General features: G+C 35.6%; 1 protein-coding gene across 22 annotated transcripts in view; it reads left to right on the forward strand.

The window, feature by feature from the left end:
* Positions 1–17,409, forward strand: part of ARHGAP28 (Rho GTPase activating protein 28) — a 193,442-nt gene that overhangs the window by 131,187 nt on the left and 44,846 nt on the right. For all 22 annotated transcript variants that reach the window (XM_081078556.1, XM_081078567.1, XM_081078572.1 and 19 more), the window contains 5 exons: positions 9,813–9,897; positions 10,639–10,781; positions 13,208–13,373; positions 13,479–13,570; positions 15,899–15,976. In XM_081078556.1, the coding sequence (XP_080934682.1) occupies positions 9,813–9,897; positions 10,639–10,781; positions 13,208–13,373; positions 13,479–13,570; positions 15,899–15,976 (564 nt within the window). The remainder of the gene's footprint in view (positions 1–9,812; positions 9,898–10,638; positions 10,782–13,207; positions 13,374–13,478; positions 13,571–15,898; positions 15,977–17,409) is intronic.

A 17,409-nucleotide genomic window follows, 5' to 3' on the forward strand; every position in this document is an offset into this window, starting at 1 on the left:
CAGCCTTAGCTCTCAGGTCTGACCCATGCAAACCCTCCACTTCATACAAAGTCACTCACTTGGCCTGGAGAAACAGAACCTGTACTTTGCTTTATTAAAAACAGTTGTCATTCCCTCTCGCCCCACCTCCACTGAGAATCCTCACTGAGTGTCTCTGCAGGTGCTCTGGCAGGGGTGATATAATGGACCGGAAGAAGCGAGAGACCCTATTTAGATTAGGTAGTGGTTCTTTAATGGCAAGTTGATCGGCAGCAACAGATGGCACTTCAGACAGGCAGATGGGGGGGGCACATCCAGATGTCCCTGTGGGGTAGTGGCTTCTCCTCTGTTGTCCATTTTGAATGAAGCACAAGATAGAAGACATTCACGTGCGTGACACACTCCCAGGATATCCCCATTGTTCAGGGACCTAAGGCTATTAGCCCCATGTAAATGAGCTTTTCTGTTGTGTTTTTAGATTTTTGGTTATCGAGTTGTTTTGTTGCACAGTGATAAGTATAAGAAACGAAGCAATGTGAGTAATTTTCGGTCAATGAGTAGTAACCCAACAATAGCACTACAGGTGTTGGCACAGATGGGCTAAGGGTTACCCACAATGTCTGACCAATTGGTTATAAATTCAGCCCTTACCGCCCATATAAGACCATGCATTGGAATGCAAATGAGTATGTCTCAAATAATAAAATTCAATTCACCTTCCTGGTTAATGAAAACAAGTAAGTCATTCACAAACTCTGGTAAGTACTGGAAGTGAGCAGTTACCTGCAATAGACCTTACACAGTTGTGCTGTGCCCCTGTTACTGGGGATTCTGCTCTAGGTTCTTGCCTAGGATACTTTATTTTGTCTCAGCTGATGGTACCCATGTATCTAAGACCTAAGTGTTAGCCTCCACTCTACCTACCCTCCCGCTGTTACTGAAGCCTGTGGATTTTATCATGTAAATAGGATATTTCTACTCTTTTCCTACAACTATTTCCTTAGTATTGAAACGCATCATCTTTCTATATTACTGAAGTAGCCCCTTAAGTGATCTCCCAGACTTTAGCTTAGACCCCTCAAATTTATCTTTCCCACAGCTACAAGTTTTACTTAATGCCCACAGTGGTTCCCCTACACCTTCTAGTTAATGCAAAAGCTCCTGACATAGTCTGACCCCTCATCTGCCTCTCTAGCTGACTTTACCACCCCCGGCATTTTGAATAAACCAACAACAAAGGACTGAATGTCTTGCCAGGCACATACCAAGCAAAAACTGAACTGAAAAACTGATGTTTGCACAATTAGGTTGCTAAAGAAGAGGAAGTTGGATAAGCCTTGTTTGTTTGTTTTTATTTTTTAATTTGTTTCAGGTGTACAAAACAAAATAATGATTAGACATTTACACACCTCACAAAGTGATAACCCCAGCAAATCTACTGCCCCTCTGACATCGTACATAGCTATTACAGTACCATTTGGCTATACTCCCCATGCTGTACTTTACGTCCCGTGACTATATACATATATATAATGGTAGACATTAAATATTATTTTATATCAGTTTCAGCACAGTTGTTAGGCATTTATATAATTTATGAAGTGATCTTCCCAGTAAGTCTTGTATCCTTCTGACATTTTACATTATTTTTTACATCATTTACCTGAGTTTTTACATTATTGACTATATTCCCCATACTGTAATTCACATCCCCATGACTATTTTGTGACTGCCCATTTATACTGCCTAATCCCGTCACCTTTCTCACCCACCCCCAATCTCCTCCCCTCCCATCTAGCAACCTTCAGTTTGTTCTTTGTATCTATGAGCCTATTTCTGTTTTGTTTGTTTATTCTGTTCTTTAGATTCCACATATAAGTGAGATCATATGTTATTTGTCTTTCTCAGTCTAATTTATTTCACTTACTATAATGCCCTCTAGGTCCATCCATGTTGTTGCAAATGGTAGGATTTCATTCTTTTTTATGGCAGAGTAATATGGCATTGAATAAATTTACCATGATTTCTTTATCCAATCATCTATGGATGGATATTTCATTGTTTCCATATCTTGGTTATTGTGAATAGCACTGTGGTAAACACAGGGGTGCATATATTTTTTCGAATTAGTGTTTTGGATTTCTTTGGATAAATACCCAGAAGTAGAATTGCTGGGTCATAAGGTAGTTCTATTTTTAATTTTTTGAGGACTCTCCATACTATTTTCCATAGCGGCTGCAACAATTCGAAATCCCACTAACAGTGCACGAGGGATCGTTTTTTTCTCTACATCCTTGCCAGCACTTGTTTGTTGATTTAATGTTGATGGCCATTCTGACAGGAGTGAGGTGGTATCTCATTGTTGTTTCAGTTTGCATTTCTCTGATGATTAGTGACGTTGAGCATCTTTTCATGTCTATTGACCATCTGTATGTTCTCTTGGGAGAGATGTCTGTTCAGGTCCTCTGCCCATTTTTTAATTGGATTGTTTGTTTGTTTTGGTGTCTTTTTAAATAAATTTTGGATATTAACCCCTTATCAGCTGTATCATTGGCAAATATCTTCTCCCATTCAGTAGGATGTCTTTTCATTTTGTTGATGGTTTCCATTGCTATGCAAAAACTTTTTCAGCTTGATGTAGTCCCATTTGTTTATTCTTTCTTTTGTTTCCCTTGCCCAAGGAGATGTATCAGTAAAAATATTACTAAGGGTAATGTCTGAGAGTTTACTTCCTATATTTTCTTTTAGAGGTTTATGGTTTCGGATCTTACATTTAAGTCTTTAATCAATTTTGAGTTTATTCTTGTATATGGTATAAGAAGGTGGTCTAGTTTCTTTCTTTTGCATGTATCTGTCCAGTTTTCCCAGCACCATTTATTGAACAGACTGTCTTTACCCCACTGCATATTTTTGCTTCCTTTGTCATAGATTAAATAACCATATAGACAAGGATTTATTTCTGGGTTCTCTACTCTGTTCCATTGATCAATGTGTCTATTTTTATGCCAATACCATGCTGTTTTGATTACTAAGGCCTTGTAGTGTAATTTGATATCAGGTAACATGATATCTCCAACTTTGTTCTTCTTTCTCAGGATTGCCTTGGTTATTCAAGATCTTTTATGGTTCTGTATAAACTTTAGGATTATTTGTTCTAGTTCTGTGAAAAATGCCATTGCTATTTTAATAGGGATTGCATTGAATTTATATATTGCTTTGGATAATATGGACATTTTAACTATATTAATTCTTCCTATCATGAGCATGGTATATGTTTCCAGTTATTTATATCTTCTTTGATTTCTTTCTCCAATGTCTTATAATTTTCTGAGGACAGGTCTTTTACTTCCTTGGTTAAACTTATTCCTAAGAATTTTATTTTTTTGATACAATCGTAAATGGGATTGTTTTCTTAATTTCTCTAGTAGACGTGATTGGTGTATAAAAATGCAACTGATTTCTGAATATCAATTTTGTATCCCGCTACTTTACAAAATTCATTTATTCTAATAGTTTTTTGGTGGAATCTTTGGGGCTCTCTAGGATAGGCCTTGTTTTTGAGGCTTTTCCATGTCATTTGACCACAATTTTGCTTCTGATAAGAGTGATACTAGTCGTGTTTTTTCATTTCTGCATTCTTTGCTGTTAGCTTCTCCAAATCGTTGGTTCATTGATTCATTCATCCATTCATTCATTCAACAAATACTTACTTAGCACACATAGTCTGCAAATAAGATTCCTAAAAATTTGACATTGTAAGAGAAAGAAAATTATCTTGTGTGGCAATTATAGATAGAACTTCCTGGGGTAAGTTAATCACTCAGACTTTTGTTTTGTTTTTGTTTTGTTTTCTGAAAACTGATTGAATGCTGATAATCACATAAATAAAAATTTCAGCAAAAATTAAAAAATATATATCATTGGCACCAGTCTCCAATATGGCTTACTTTAGTTTATTACTCAGAATATCTTTACTTAGTAAATTGGTTAGTTGATAGAATAGCCCACAGACACCAACTTAACCCTTAATGGACCTGCACTGAAAATCATTCAAGGACATCTTACCACAAGGTAAACACATTTTGATTTTCCTGCTTCTTGGTTATAAGGAGCCACAGGCACCCCAGTTTGATTCCCTAGTCTCTTCTTGATCGTGGAATTTCCAGTAATTCAGTGAAGTGGTGACAAGGGCTACAGTGGACCTGTACATGATGTCTGAAGAGGTAAATCTCAGTGAAGATAAATTCCCCGGGACATTTTACTGTCATCTTCAAGACTACAGAGACTCCCAATAACTTACCATATTAGAAATTTATGTTATGCGATGGTATAAAGTAGGCAACTTAACTTCATCTTTTCCAAAAGGATAACCTTGGCTTCACCAATACCTGTTTTCAGTCTTTAGTCTTTTCCACAAATGCATCTTTATGATAAGTGAAATCTCTCTGTATACAGGGTCTAAATTACTATGACTCTGTATCTGTTTTTTTAAAATCTGTCACTATAAGTTCATGATCTGATTGTTCTGCAACAAATTTTTTTTCCCTCCTCTCAGAAATTTCCACTTTTAAATGAAATTAGAGTAAGACTTATTACGACCCATTAAAAAAAAGTTTGTTAAGATTCCACTAAGTATTTCATTGAATTTAAAGATTAACACCAGAGGAAGAATTCACATCTTAAAATACTGTCTTCTCATTGAGAAACAATGATTGCGTTTTTCTCATTTATCTAATATCATTTATCCTTCAATAAATCTTCTCGATTTTCTTATATTTTTTTCCTTATACATCTTTTCACTGGTTAATTACTGGAAATGTAATGGTTTTCACTGGTGTTTTAAATGGTAGGGTTTTTTTTCATGATATCTTCCATTTTGTTTTTGCAGATATATAAGGAAAGTAATTCTTTTCGTTTTTCACAAAAGTATCTCTTATATCTTCCTTTATGAAAATTCTTTTTTACATCTCAGAATTTTTTATTTGATTTTATACTTGGTGCAGATATCATCTGAAATACTGACTTTTATTTACCCAATCTTTAAAATAGTTATTCATCTTATTTCTTTTCCTTGTCTTATTGACTAACCACAATAACTGTAACATTGAATAATAATTATGGGGATCTTTTGATAAGTTTTTGGTTTTCTCATGAATTCTTCTAAGCTTCATCATTAAGTAGAGTATTTGTTCTAGGTTTATGAGCCTTGTAGTTACTTATCAGGAATGGAAGTTGAATTATATTAAATGATTGTTCATCATCTATTAAAATGAATATATTGTTTTTCTCCTTGAAGCAATTACTTTAAGAATTACATTGATACATTTTACTTTCTTTTTTTAAAAAAAGTTTATTGGGGTGACAATGGTTAGTAAAGTTACATAGATTTCAGGTGTACAATTCTGTAATACATCATCTATATATCACATTACGTGTTCTCCACCTAGAGTCAGTTCTCCTTCCATCACCATATATTTAGGTTTTAGTAATATTGACTATAATTTTGTTACTTAGATAAACCTTACTTATTGTGTTATATTATTCATTTGTTGCACTACAAAATATGATTTGCTGCTGTTTTAGAATTTTTAACCACTATTCTAATAGGTGGGGAGAGTGTATGTATATCACATACACGCACATGCATGCGCACGCACACACAAACACAGAAGGTGCCAAAAAATGCATACACATTTTAAGAAAGGAAAAATCTGTGTTAAAATTACGCTGATGGTAACCACTTTGAGCATCTCTCGTAATTGCAGAAGTCAAATGTGACTTGTAGTCATCTCTTGTTATCAGTGTATATTGAGTATTATAATACAGTTTTCTTTTCTTAAAATGTGTATACACTTGTTTGGTACCCTCTGTATATACACAAATATATACACACATTTATTTACGTGTATAATTTTTAAATTTTCTGTGAAGCTAGCTATTACTCCTTTTTTGTTCCTAAAATTTATGTCTATTATCTTCTTCAGAACTGTAAATAATTGCCTATATCAGCAATATTTTTTAAGAAGTCACTACCTTTAATTAATGAAGCCTACTGTTTCTATTGTAGTAATTCATTTAATCCTTATTAATTTTTTCATTCATTCTTGGATACTTGGATAGTTTTTTTCTAGTTTCTTGGATTATAAACATGTTTCATTTATTTATAATCTTTCTTATTTGCATTTAGGTTTAAAAATTAATCTCTCAGTAATACTTTAACTATTCTCATGGATTTTTGGAATTTAATGTTCTCATAGTCTTTAACATTCAGTTTATAATTTCATATGTGATTTAATTCTTAATCCAGGATGTCATTGGAATGCCTTTATAAATTCACTTTTAGATAGATTTTGTGATTGTTATATTTTTTATTTCAAAATTGATTGCATATTTGTCAGAGAATGGCTTATCTAAGCTCATCTTTGGGGAATTTGGCACAGTGGTTGTCAGATGTGGATTTATCAGATGCAAGTGCAGAAGAGAAGGAGCAGGAAGCTTATTATCTGTATTGACTCAAGCACAGGCAGCTGTAGTACATAGAGTTATAACACACAGACTCAAACCATGAGCAAAAACTAAGCAACCAGTCAGGAAGGTCAGAAACATCTCCTGAGTCAGTGGATTTCTGACTGTTTGCTGTGGAAAATCTTTGGTATGGTGTTTCTTTAATGTGAAAGAAATATCATTTAGTCAAAGTCTAGGTTTTAAAATCTTTTATTAAATTTATTTGGGGTGACATTGGTTAGTAAAATTATATAGGTTTCAAATGTACAATTCTGTAATACATCATCTATATATTGCATTGTGTGTTCACCACCCTGAGTCAGTTCTCCTTCCATCACTATATATTTGACCCTCTTAACCCTCATGCCTTCCAGCCTTATCCTCTGATAACCACTAAGCTGTTGTCTGTGTTTATGAGTTTTTGTTTCTTTGTTTGTCTTTGTTTTTTAATTTATTGGGGTGACAATTGTTAGTAAAATTACATAGGTTTCAGGTGTACAATTCTGTATTACATCGTCTATAAATCCCATCGTGTGTTCACCACCCAGAGTCAGTTCTCCTTCCATCCCCATCTTTGTTTGTCTTGATCCTGTATTGCTTTCAATTTTATATCCCACATATCAGTGAAGTCACCTGGTTCTCAACTTTTTCTGTCTCACTTATTTTGCTTAGCATGATAAACTCAAGATCCATCCACATTGTCACAAATGTCAGTATTTCATCTTTTCTTATGGTCTAGTAATACTCCATTGTCTATGTCTGTATGTACCACATCTTTGTCCATTCATCTATCGAAGGACACTTTGATTGTTTCCATGGCTTGGACAATGTGAATAAAGCTGCAATGAGCATTAGAGCAAATATTCTTAATGGGTAAATATTTTCAGATTTGGAATTTAAAATAATAATCTCCCATACTCGACTTTTCAGTCCCAGTGCAGTATGATTTTGGCAGCAGAGCAAGTTTTGGTCGCAAGAAAACGTTGCCTTTCTTTATCATTTGAAGCCCCAATGTGAAACTCTGTGGTTGGGCACAGAAGGAAATAGTCGGATCTATTATGCACAAGCTGTGGGAGTTTATTTTAAATGGGAGTGGTATTTGTTAATATGTTTAATGGGTAAATAGATGTTTTAAAACTATGAATAGCAAGCACCTAGCCTTTTCACTCAATCTATTTCAAAATTCAAGGTCCATTTATTGGCAGGCCGATCCTTTCCCGTTTTCACCATGTCTTTCCCCAGATTTAACACATGAATGTTCTTTTGTTTATTTTGTGGTTTTGTTTTAACCCTTATGAGTCTAAATATCAACTCCTTTACATGACTTTAAAAGCCTTCCATAATTTGAGCAGACTCTCTTGACTATTGTATTTCTCATATTTTTTTTTAACATCTTGCCTCAATTCCTGGCTAACCAGCCTCTCCGTAATCCCTTGTAGCTGAAATGCTTCAGATATTTCCATACCTGAAATTGATACTACTATGTTTGGCTTGAATGCTTTTGCCCACCTCTTTCTGCCTTTATAATCTTTTTCCTCATTCCTTGCATTCCAGCACAAGTTCAGCCACCTCTCCAGTAAAACGTTCTGGGCTGCACCTCTTTCCTTTCCATTACTCTCCAATATACACTTATAGTTGTATTATAGAAATTCTCTCTTAACAGTGACTTGACTGTATTTGAATAACGTTCCATAAATGTTACTCTGTTCTGTCTCATTATAAATAGGCAAGAACAGGGATCACAGTTTAAACTTCTGCTTCTCCAAGAAATTCCACGAATAATTTACAAAGAGCAGGCACTCATTTTGTACAATAGGCTACCTTCTCCACTTTACGGATTAAGAAATTAACGTTTTAATAGGTTAATGCATCCCAAACCGTCAGCTGCAAGCTCTACATAAATGTCTCTCGATTTTACCGAGTGTTCTGTCCCATAGGTGACTTATTTTAAAGTTTAATAAAACATTTATTTTTCAGAAAACTTAAGGAAACCACTAAAAAGTGGTCCACATTTTTCTAAAGATTTTAGTGCATGCATAAATCTTTATTCTGTAATGTTAGGTTTTAGAGCCACCAAAAATCTGACTGACAATGAATTGTGTGACCTTAGACCTTTTTGTGTCTTTTCTCTCTTCCACCAATTATGTATTTGGGCATCTATGTTTTAATAATTGGCTATATATTCAGATGCTGTTTATGCAGTAAGTGTATCATCTCCTTTGAAATAAAATAGGGGAAAAAAGCACAGGCTCGGAATTCGAGGCTCCCTTGTGTAATTTGTAGTGCTATAAAGCTTCTTGCATGAAGCAGGTGTTCAGTTATTGCTAAATAAATATGAGAATAAAAGAAACAACATCAGACTCTGGGGAAAAAAAGAGTAGACTTTATCTGTGAAGAGCATATGAAAGATTCTTGATGAAATAGCAGATTTTCACCCTCATACATATTCACAGATGATAACTCCTGCATTAAAATTTATATTGATAGAAATGGTAGAATTTGTGCGTAAATTTTTTTATTAGTACATTGAACTTGAGCAGTAACTCGCTTCACAAGGCTCTACAAAGATACGTATTCAATTTCTGATAGTATTACAGGGGAGTGCAATGCTTCGGTAGGATCTCAGTAAAGAAAGTAGCAAATGTATTAAGAGGGGAAACTGAACTAGAAAATGTAATTTTTTGGTAGTTATCATTCTGTATTTTGTAATGAAGAAATTAACATGTTAACAAATTAGTAGTAGCTAACCCTCGTATAGTACTATGTACCAGATATTATTTCATGTGATTTATATAGGATAATTCATTTAAAATTCATAATAACTCTTTGAAATATGTTCTGCTATCATCATTTTATAGATTAGGAGCCTAAGCAATAGAGTTCTAGTAACTTGCTTGAAATCACATAGTAATGGCAAAGCTGGGATTAAAGTTCAAGAACTCTGGCGCTGACATCCCTGTTAGTAGCCACCTAGCTATGTTACGACTTAGAGTTTATGACCAAAATGTGTGACCAAGCTCTTCAAGAATAACAGATACTATAATTGTCAAACTATGTGACATCAAACATTGTAATTTCTATACGTTAAGAGCTAAGAAAACACAGTTATTTTGACCTTGACTTAGTTCTCCTTTGATAAACCTATGTGAACTGTACATTTCTGAACAAAATGAAGAAACAAAAGAAATCAAATGCAGGTTCTTTATGACGTAAAGAATTGCTGTTTGTGAAAAGAATTCTTGTATACTGCAGAACATAAATCAGATTGAAATGCAGGGTAGATTGTATTTATGGTAAATGTTTTGTGTTCATTTTCCCTTATTTCACAGTCTATTCTTGAGACTATTCCAGATATACCAGTTCATTCCAATGGATCAGCAAGCCCTGGACGGCCAGTTCAGAATTCAGTGAGTGGTGAGTAACATAACCTCCTATGAACTTAGGCTGTGTCTTCTTGCTTTTGTGCTGGCACCCAATACAGTTATCAATGAATTTCTAAAAGTAGAGTAAGTGTGTTTTTCTCCCCATTTTTATTCTATCACCCCAGCATGTACTTCTCCCACCTCCAAACACCCCCATGCTCTCACACCAAACAAAATTAATTGTGTCAAACTGGTAGCAGAATCTTTTCCTCCTTCATTACCACCATATCATTTAGAAACTACTCACTTGGGTAGTGTCTTTGATTTGGCGCCTCTTTCATAGGTAAGCTGGATCTGTTTAACAGTTGCAAGCAGGCCAGGAAGTAGGCGGCTTTCAAGAATCACTAATTATCCTTCTCTAAGAACTGCAACATTGGGACTAGATGGACTTAATTTTAATATCATGAGAATATATAGAACTATCCCATTTTTGGACGTTCTTCTGGTAATCCTCAATGCCTTTCATGAGACATAAAAATTAAAGTTGAAAACATCAGATTAAATAGAAAGTTTGTTTGGATAACAATGATAGAAATTTGTTCATATGGAAATCTAATGACACTGCATTACTGTTTAACTGAAATCATTCTGGGTGAATCTGATGCTTTTCCTTGGATGTGAACATTTTAACATGTTTATGGATTAACGTGTAAATATTTTGTGCTTCTTTTACAGTAAATTGTATTGATTCATTAAATGGCATATTGAGTTTTCTACATCCTTTGTTTCTTAGATGGTGATTATCTGGAAAAGAACATTCCACCAGACGCTGAAGAGCTATCCTTTGAAGTATCTTATTCAGAAATGGTTACAGACGCTCCAAAAAGAAATAAATTTAAGAAGTCAGATTTTAAGAAAGAAGACTATGTTTTAACTGTAAGTAAAATCTTTCATAATTATTCCATAGCTTCCTGTGATTTCTCCATGGTGCAAACTAAGATTTTTTTTTTTTAAATTTCTTTGTGTGTGCCCAAGGGGATGGGGAGACGCCCCGCATCAGTGTGGTGTAACACTGGGAGTACCACTTATTGTACATGCATAGCCTGCCTGGCAGCCCCAGGTGCTTGAATACTGTGTTGTAAATGAAATAGGAGTTCCAGCTGGCTTGTGTGCTTTCATGCACTTTATATCCTTACTTTACTTATATGTTAATACAGAGTCTAACTGTATATCTACTTGTGCCTCTAGAACGGGGTATTGCAGAACAAGTCATAACAAGTAAGAGCTTACAGGACAGACTGAAAATTCATCAAAGATAAATTCAAGAATTTATAATATTATTATGGGAAGGGCAAGTAGTACTACATACTTCGTTATCCTGAAAGTGTCATTTTATTTATATGTGTGTGTGTGTGTGTGTGTATTATATATATTATATATATTTTTTATTCAGGATACCATATATATATTTTATATTCAGGATACCATATCCTGATAAGTCTAATACAGAAGCTATGTTACGTCGATTTGTTTGCTACTCAATAAATGCATTTGTGGAGTTCATGATGTGGAGCCCTGAATGTTCTGTGCTAATCAGGGCTAACAGCATGATGAGCAGGGCTCACATAGTTTCAGAGCTAAAGGAATGAATCATCTAGAAACAGGCGTCTTTGCCAAGTGGCCTGGACCATTCCCAGATTAATACCCTATGATGGAGAGGAGGAAGAGGACGGGGTGAGAACTGTAAGACTCACTGAGTGCTTTCTATAGGCCCCATGCCACACTAGGTATTCAGTTGCGATAATACCTGTGATTGCTCCCATTTTACAGCTAAGGCAACTGAGGCCCAAAGAAGCTAAGGAACATACCCGATACCCCACAGCTAGTAGGTGGCAGGAACTGGATTTAAATCTATGTGTGTCAAATTCCAAAACTCCTCCCGGTTCCTGAACAGTCTCTATTCTGGAGGGCACAGTGGCATTCTGGGGCAAAGATGGAATCCAGCGGGCCTGGTTTTGGGGGAGCCCCTCCAAATCTTTAGAGAGAGTTGTGCAAGAGAGGATGCTGACCCCCAGTTCCCACATTCAAGTTGTCCATCTCCTTCTGAAGTTGGGCTCACCGGGGTGCAGGCCAGCCTCCCATGGAGAATTTTGCCTGGGGTTTAGCACGAGGTAAGTTCTCAGGACATGATTTTGGTTCTTGTTTATATTGCTGTTGTTCTGTGTTACTGTTATGTGGGTCTTGGTCTCAGAAAGAATATAAAATAACTAAGTGTTTAATAGCACACGGTATGCACAAACCACATTCTATATTTTGTTGTGCTTATAAATATTTGGAGTGCCAAGGAACAATTGTTGAATGAATGAATGAATTGATGGCTGGTTTCAAAACCCCAAGGAAGTTCTAATTTAGGGAGTCCCTGTAGAGAATGTATACTTAAAGCTTTGTAATTTAAATAACTATAGGATTTTTCTACTTTTGCTTTTTTTTCAATACTGGATTTTCCAAGACCAAAGTGTTTATTATTTACTTTGTAAATATACTTACATATAATACGTATACTTATGTAATTATATATTAATTATATATTATACTTATTGTATAAAACTTATATTTTATTCTTACTTATATATTATATAACAACAATTGCTTGCTTTTAAAAGGTCTTACTTCTTATAGTCTTCACAATATGTCTGGATTGTTGAAGGGTTTTTGGTTGTCGTAGTGCATTTTGCTTTCTAGTGTGGAAATGGAGACCATAATAATATCATTGTCTTTAAAATAATAATAGAATTATTTGGCACTTTCTATGTATTTTTCTTTTTAAAGACTCTTTGGGGTCATCTAAATTAGATTTTTAAGGTGCTGTCTCCGCAGGCGAGTGCAATCACTTTCAATTTGGAAATTACAGTCTTTTAAAGTATGCAGAAGAGAATAGATGATGTCTGAATTAAGGACTAATGGTCCAAAATAAAAAATTTGTCAAAAGCTCTCCTGGGAGTGCCTAGATGGTGTACCTTGTATGCATGTCTCACGTGTGCCCATGGTGCGTACATTTCATGTGATGCCTGGAATGTGCATTGTTGACAATACAGGATTTCCTTTGGAAGGAAGCAGTTTTTACAGTTGTGATGGTAATGATATAGTATACTCAGAGCACTGTTTTGCATCTAGTTTAACATAGTAGTGATTTTCAAACAGTCTAAAAATCGTGTTCATAATCTTTCTATGATGCAGCCTGCTCCTCAGATATTTTTGCAAATAGCATGTCTTGCTACAAAGGTTTAGAATGTGGTATTTGAATGAAGGTATAATCATTTTCCTTTGCCATAAAAAATAAATATCCTTAATATGTATTTTAGAAATTTATTGTGCAGAAAACCAGATTTGGCCTAACTGAAGCAGGAGATCTGTCTGCTGAAGACATGAAGAAAATCCGCCACCTCTCTCTGATTGAATTGACAGCCTTTTTTGATGCCTTTGGAATTCCTCTGAAAAGAAACAAAACAGAGAAAGTAAAAGGACGAGGTAATTAAGAAGACTGATTTCTTCTGATTTTAGCAGTTTGACACATTAGAATAAGATAATGCTTTTCTGATTCTTTTTTTCTGTTTTGACTGTGTTACAATGAAGACAATGGGATTTTTGGAGTTTCACTTACAGTCCTACTGGACAATGATCGCAAGAAAGACCCTGGAGTGAAAGTTCCCCTTGTGTTACAAAAAGTGAGTAGAATGTAAAGGAATGGGGAATTAATAGAGCTTCGTACTTACAATTTGTTCTTTGTAAACCTGCTAATGAGTGTTCCTTTAGATATAAGACACTAAAGCCCTATTAGGACTCAGTCCATTGTTGGTTTTCAGCTTTCTTCCATGAATCTCCATGACATCCCACAAGCGCTTGGACCAGTAAGCCTTACTGTGATCTTTTGGAGCCTGTTGCATTGTCTGACCATAAAGCTTCAGGTGATGGACACAGACGCACCATCACATGGCTTCCTTTGGTTATATTTGTTTCCAATTTTTTTAAAAGTTACTTGTGTGTATGTATGTATTTGTGTGTGTATTTGATGATCCTGTCTGGGATAAAAGAACCATTAATTATCAACAATCCACTTACTGATCACACAAGTCTTTGCTGAGATATGTCATAGGTTGGGTGTTCCAAAATGTGTATGTGTGATCACTTAAGTTAATTTTCCAAACAATGGTTAATAAAGTCTAAAAGTCAGCTTGTTCTGGTGGTTTTTAGATGTGACTGAGAAGATATAATACATTAAGACAAAGAAGAATCTTGGTTTGAGAAGTTTTGAAAGTGATATTATCTGAAGTATCATATGCTAATATCTCTCTAACCATCATTGGTGAATGGATCGTTTGTTTTTAACTCTAATGTTTTTTTATAGCGAAAAGTTTACACCAGTTGACCTAAGCATACATTTATTCAACAGTGACATCCAGTGACACAATTAAAACTCCAAACCCTAAACACAAATCTTACTGAATTTTAAATTGAGTTTTTAAATGATTATAAAAGTATTGACCTAGGAACCATATACGAGTAAGTACTTACTTTATTCACAGTAATAATCCTATGACTCTATTATTTAAATTTTGCTGCTGGTACCTCAAATTGAGGTATTCCTCAAATCAGGTGACTGATTGGCTGCCAATGGGAGCAGGGAGAATGGCAGAGGGTGCCAGCAATGTGCCAGCGTGCACAGGGGCCATCTGTAGGGTGCCTCCCCTGCACGGGGCTGTGCCAGTGCCCTCCATATCCTGTCATGTCTTGTCAGTGCCGAACAGCCCGAGGAGGTTGGTGTTATCATTTCTCTTCTACTGACGAGGCAACTGAGGCAGAGTAGGGTGACATAACGTCCCCGAGAACACACAGCCAGCAAGACGTAGATGCAAAAAAGAGCACAGTATATATATTCAAGGCCAAAGTCCATGGTGACTCTATGATTTCCTTTCCTTCCTTGAGTTAGAACCTTTGTCCTTTTGTAAAGAACAGAGTTTGAAGAAAATGCATAAAATTCTAAAACTGAGAAGATTCAATACATGAATGCATGTTATTATGTACGTGCAAAAACCTAGCACAGAACTTAGCAAAAGGAAGGTGCATAATACATAAATGCTAGTTAAACTAAATCCAGATTTATATCATATTAGCAACTCAATAAATTTTAGTTATTATTACTATTGATGTTAAGTGTTCCTCTTTAAGACAGCTTGAGGTATTTCTTTTCCATTCCTATCTTTTCTTGTGGATGTATATTTCTTCCCCCTGAATGTCTATTTCTATCCATACCTACAAGAAGTTCCCTAGTTCCAGGCACCATCATGTCTTGAAGGGAAAATAGCAGAGACTCTAGATTCTGCTCTTGTGTGAACTTGGGTAAATCATGAATCCCTTCCACGCCTTGGTCTCCTCAGCAGTAGGATACTAATAGACCTGCCTCCTAGGATTATTGTGAGGATTTTAATGAATTAATAGATGTAAAGTATTGACAATGGTATCTGACATGCAAAAAGTACACGATCAATGTCAGTGTTTATTGTTATTTCGACACCATTATCATCACCATAACAGTTCATGAGAGCTATAAACCTTTACAATTTCTACCTCCATGGTCAGATTTTTAAAAATTCCTATAGTTTCTTAGCCAGAGTGACTGCAACTAATGATAGTGATTTTATAGTCTTTTCTTATAGGTCAATCTGCAGGAAGAGATATAATAATCAGATCTGAAAATTATTAAGTGGCAGCCTACTTTAGTGGTGAAGAGCACAAGCTCGAGAGAGTTAGTGCCGTTACTCTTAAGGTTGATCCTAGGAAAGTGATATAACAGCCTAAGACTCCATTTCCTCATTTGCAAATCGGAGGGTAATTTAGACCTCATGTGGTGTTGTGAACACTTACCTAGGCATGCAAGTACCAGACATGTACATACATATGCTTGGTAATTTATTGTTTGTTGTCATCACTATTATTTCAGATGTTTGTAATCATATGGAGATCATTTATTTTTGTAATGTATCATTGCTTTCTAGTTTTTTGAAAAAGTTGAGGAATCGGGTCTGGAGTCCGAAGGAATTTTTCGACTTTCAGGATGTACTGCCAAAGTCAAGGTACCAAACGTGTTCTACCTTCCTCCTTAGGGATCTAAGCTAGCTAGACCTCGTTAATGCAAGGATCAGGTATCTAATCCTTTGTGGTTGTTTTCTGATACTGTTACTTGGCCCTCTCTAATATTCGTCAATACCTTTGATTAGATGTTGTTCCATGGTCCTGAGTTGTGTATTCTTTTAAACCAATAAAAGTCCAACAACACTGAAATAACACATCATTTCACCATCAAAAACTGCTGCTTATAGTTAGTTTGTAAAAGTTGAAAAGTTCCATCAGTTTTTTGGGTTAAACACTTTAGTTTGCTGTGTTCCTCTCAGTCATGGAATTCAGTTAGCCAATGTTATATGAGCCCCTATTTCCATTATCAGTTGCTTTATACTTAGAAATATTGTTTGGCTCTCTTTTGAATGAAACTCCTTATAAGAATTTATAGGAATGGCCATAAGCACTGTAATACTCACTCAGCTGTTCTAAAACCCAGTTCCATTTAAAGTAGCATTAGTTTCTACCTGACACATGAAGAATTCCTTCCTGCCCTCATATCACTCTTTGGCTGGTGGACATGGAAATGGGCAGTTTTAAGTGTTGAATCCCTGAAAAAAAAGTCTCAAGGTGAGGGAAAAGTGAACTTGGTTCTGTTTAGAACTATTAAAAGGAAACGTGTGAAAGAGGAAAAGCATATCTTCATTAATTCATTTTGGTACACGTTTTGGGAAACTCTATTTGTATCAGAAGATTTCGAGTTTTTATGTAAAAATCTGAGGAGATGTCTTTCTAAATGGAAACTGAGAATAAATAGGCGGTATCTGTTGGAAACTCCAGAAAGCAGATGTTGAGATGAAGTTAGGAGGGTTACTGGGGATAGTGCTTCTGAAAGCTAAAGAAGCGGAGGCAGGGTTGGGCAGGCTGAGCCACAGATCACAATTCAGGTCTGACAGTTAGTTCATTCTGTCCCATGAAGTGGCTACGCCCCGGTACCCCCACTACACTTACTCATTGCTAGGCCTTCCTATGAAGAACAGGCTGAGGCAGATCAGAAGGTGCATAGAGCTGGGGGAGTCAGCCACCTGGATGTTTACAAATGATCAGCAAGTTCTTTTTGAAGGGAGATCTGAGCAGTATACCACCCTTTGCCAATGGCAGAAGGGGTCAGGGCATTTTGGGGTTGTGACTTCCCTAGGAGTGAAGATTACTAAAAAATGGCACAAGTTCATTTGGAAGACAGGAAAATTCCTAATGGCTCCTTAAGGTTTATACTTTTTAAATTGAATCTGCTTTTGTCTCAGGTTCTCATAGGTGTGGTTGTTATATATACTGCAGAACAAATGTATCCTCAGTCTGAGGATGAAGGCTATCACTAGTTTTGGTTAAATCTTTGGTTGTGTAGAGTTGGAGAATGAAAATGAAGTCAAAGAAACAAATTTTTTAAACA

Source organism: Rhinolophus hipposideros, assembly GCF_964194185.1.
Source record: "Rhinolophus hipposideros genome assembly, chromosome: 17".
NCBI classification, from domain to species: Eukaryota; Metazoa; Chordata; class Mammalia; order Chiroptera; family Rhinolophidae; genus Rhinolophus; species Rhinolophus hipposideros.